General features: G+C 39.4%; 1 protein-coding gene across 1 annotated transcript; it reads right to left on the bottom strand.

The window, feature by feature from the left end:
- Window positions 1-6: 6 nt before the first annotated feature.
- LOC118323056 (carnitine O-palmitoyltransferase 1, liver isoform-like) lies at window positions 7-1,989 on the bottom strand. Its single transcript, XM_035654975.1, has 2 exons — window positions 1,849-1,989; window positions 7-925 (listed from the first exon to the last, which is right to left on the bottom strand). Exons 1-2 carry the CDS (start codon window positions 1,987-1,989, stop codon window positions 719-721), a joined length of 348 nt encoding a protein of 115 aa, XP_035510868.1. The 3' UTR covers window positions 7-718.
- Between the last annotated feature and the right edge of the window lie 1,208 nt (window positions 1,990-3,197).

Genomic DNA, 3,197 nt, shown 5'->3' with positions numbered 1-3,197 from the left:
CACACACACACAGAAACACAGAGATTTCTTGCTTTAGAGAAAGATTGTAAATAAAAAAACAACAACTATTTTTGCAACTTTCACTTTCCCCCACAATTCATTGCAAAAAAATAAAAATCCTGGAGGACTGCGTTATGGAGGCTTATATAGAGCTTTTCTATGTGGACTGAAATGACTCTGCAAAGGTACTCAGAAGGCTGCTTTCTTAAACAAATAACTACCGAATGATAATGTCAACTGACCGATAATTAATAATGTATACATATACAGGCACTATATGGGCACTTATTTACGTATATAGACAGAGAGAGATGCATTGTGAAACAGTAGATTTAAACAGTGAACATGCATCCGTTTCCCAGTTGTTCTCAGGGGTGAGAAAGAAAGCAATGAAAATGAAAAGATGAAAAATATCTTAGCATGATATTTTGTTTTGTGATATTGTCTTGATTCTCAAGAACACTACTGATTTTTGCGATTGCACACCATATACTCTATATATAAAACCTCCATATATCGCCTTGCTTCCCATATCACAATACACAACAATATATTGAATCGTGATACGTGTTGGAAGCTCTTGCCAATACACAGCTGTGATTCTTCTTAAGGTTTGAATGTCAGGTGGCATTGTAATTGTAAAAACTTTTTAAGAGTGCACTTAATACAAAAAAAAAGATCCGGCCATATTTAATGTTTGAATTTATATAACGGGCTATTATGAGAACCGCTTTGAGAAAGACACAAGGGCAGTGGTATCCTCTGTGTTGTGTGTGTTTGTGTACCTTAGCGGCAGGTGCTGCTGTATCTTGGTAATGAGCCCCATGCTGGGATCCGAGCGCATGTACATCGTGGCGAGGATCGCTATGACGACAAAGAGCCAGGAGGAAGGGCTGGCGGGGTACACTCCCTTGATCACTCTGTTCTGTTACCACAGAAGAAGAGACAACAGGCGTTGTGATTAGTTTTCCACTGGAGCACAGCGGCTCCTCTTAGAGACAACTGCAGGTTATTCCTTAAGCGAGAACGTTCGAAAATCTGATTCTCAGCTTTAAAGTTAGAAACATTTTCACATGCATTCTGTATCCACTTTCTCCAACAAAAAGTTACACAAGCCCCTGAATACCCTAAACACCCTAAACATTAAAGTGACATCAAGTGTATCAGTGGCAAAAATGCACGTCAGTACATGTTAGGATGCTCATCCTTCCTCACCTATACAGATGGGAATTTACACCCTGTAATTAGGCCTTCAGCTCCCCCCGGAACACTAATTACACCCCCTCACACCTCCTCCAGATTATAACCAGACCCAGTTTTCAGCAGTGACCCAGAAGGAAAATCTGTGGACTTTAGCTGAGTGAGGTTTTTTTTGCTTGTAATGAGATAGACAATTAGATAACAAAGATTGTTTTTGAGCAGAAATACACCAAAACCACCAAAAATTACAACAGACTGAAAGAAATATATAGCAGATTTTAGTAGAACCTTTAGATTTGATTTAATGTAAAAGACGACTAGCATAAGGTTCAATGTGGAGCAGAGAAAAAACTAATTTGCAAAACCATTAACCATTAATCATTTATCAAGTAGCTTAAATCTTCTGTTAACAATTTCCACTGTGGCTGAGCTAGAGATATATGATGTACAGTAACCAATGACAACAACAAAAAATAAAGACCAGAAGCAAAAGGCATCACAGACTGCTGTTTTCATGCCTAGACACCATGACTCAGCAGAACCTACACCCCGCTCACTGTACTGACTGGCTAACCTAATTATTACACATTAGATCTAAGTAACAGACGTTTAAGAAGAACACGAGCAGGGATATCCAGTCATTCTCACCCTCATTCGGCTGACTCGTTTCTTCCACGATCGTACCCCAGACAGGTAGATCTGGTTCAGGGCCTGATAGGACAGCTGCAGGTCAATCCCCTCTGGCGTTATGGTGAACTGGAACGCCACCGCCTGGTGGGCCTCTGCCATCACTGTGGAAACACAAGTGAACAAAGATGTACCCATCAATATCGCTCCTTGAATTAATTATTGTAACTTCTATAAAAATAACTTTTTGTCATATTTGCTGAAACTTTCACTATATCCTGACAGTAGAACATAAAACAGATAATCTGTCTGCTGGTGAAAAATCTGGTGTCCTCCTAGTGCGCCTATGCATTTGCAAGATCAACGCGGCCTCGAAGAAAAAACAGCCAATCAGAGCTAAGAAAGATTAACAAACTCAGTGCAAATCAGACTCATCTTTCTTGGCTCGATTGGTTGTTTGCTCAGGGCCCAGGTTCTGCAGCCTAGGCGTTATGGTTAACATCAAACCATCGTTGCGAGAACCAAATTGGTTGATCTGTCAGACGGCAGAGCTGCACAAACCAATGATTGTACAGTACGATTAATCTTGTCAATTATTTCTTGATAATCGACTATCTGTTTGGTCCATAAAATGGCGGAAAAAATGTTTCACAACAAGGCCAACGGTGACAAGTCAAACTTTTCGTGTTTTACAGCACAGAAGAACTAAAAGAAACCTCAGTAATTGGTAAACCAGGCAATATGTCACATTTGGAGAAGCTGAGAATTTGAATTTTTTTCTTAATAAGTGACTCAAAACAATTAAAGATCGATTATCCCAAAAGATGGCGTTGATAGTTGACAATGGTATCGATAATCTTTGCAGCTTCTGAACAACACAATCTGTGTTTTGCTATGTTACTTGTGTTCATCTGTAAACCCAACAGCCTAGTAACACGACACAGACACACACAACACACACACACACACACACACACATACACATCAGCATAGTACGGGTACTAATGTATAGTTACTATAGTATATATATCTACTCTTATTGAGCTCTGGGATGTGGCATACCATATTACCTGACCAGCGATTTTATACTCAAGCTAGTTTTCTACTTTATGAATCAGTGTATAACAGCTACTTTTTATAAGCAAAGCCAGGCTGTATGAACCCTCTGTGTGCAGATACTTGAGTAATTTAATGTGTCCAGTGGAATGTTGTTGTCTCACTGCTGCAGCAAACAAGAAACACTGAGTAAACACTGGCTCATAAGATACACTGCTCATGTATGGTAGGTTTAATTAGGTAGACATACAACAAATCGATCGTTGTCATTTTAAACGATGGTAATATAAAAATAATACAGATCCCTCCAGCCT

The sequence above is a fragment of the Morone saxatilis genome, unplaced genomic scaffold (genome assembly GCF_004916995.1).
Source record: "Morone saxatilis isolate NCDOM2014 unplaced genomic scaffold, NCSU_SB_2.0 Contig14, whole genome shotgun sequence".
NCBI lineage: Eukaryota > Metazoa > Chordata > Actinopteri > Moronidae > Morone > Morone saxatilis.
Note: the sequence above shows the minus strand (reverse complement) of the source record. Positions and strands in the feature narration are given on the sequence as shown.

What these genes read in the sequence shown, in the direction of transcription:
- LOC118323056 (XM_035654975.1), bottom strand. Translation starts at nt 1,989, where the DNA reads ATGGCAGAGGCCCACCAGGCGGTGGCGTTCCAGTTCACCATAACGCCA. An exon ending in AACGAGTCAGCCGAATGAGG is followed by an intron (nt 926 to 1,848) that starts GTGAGAATGACT and finishes CTGTGGTAACAG; the next exon opens with AACAGAGTGATCAAGGGAGT.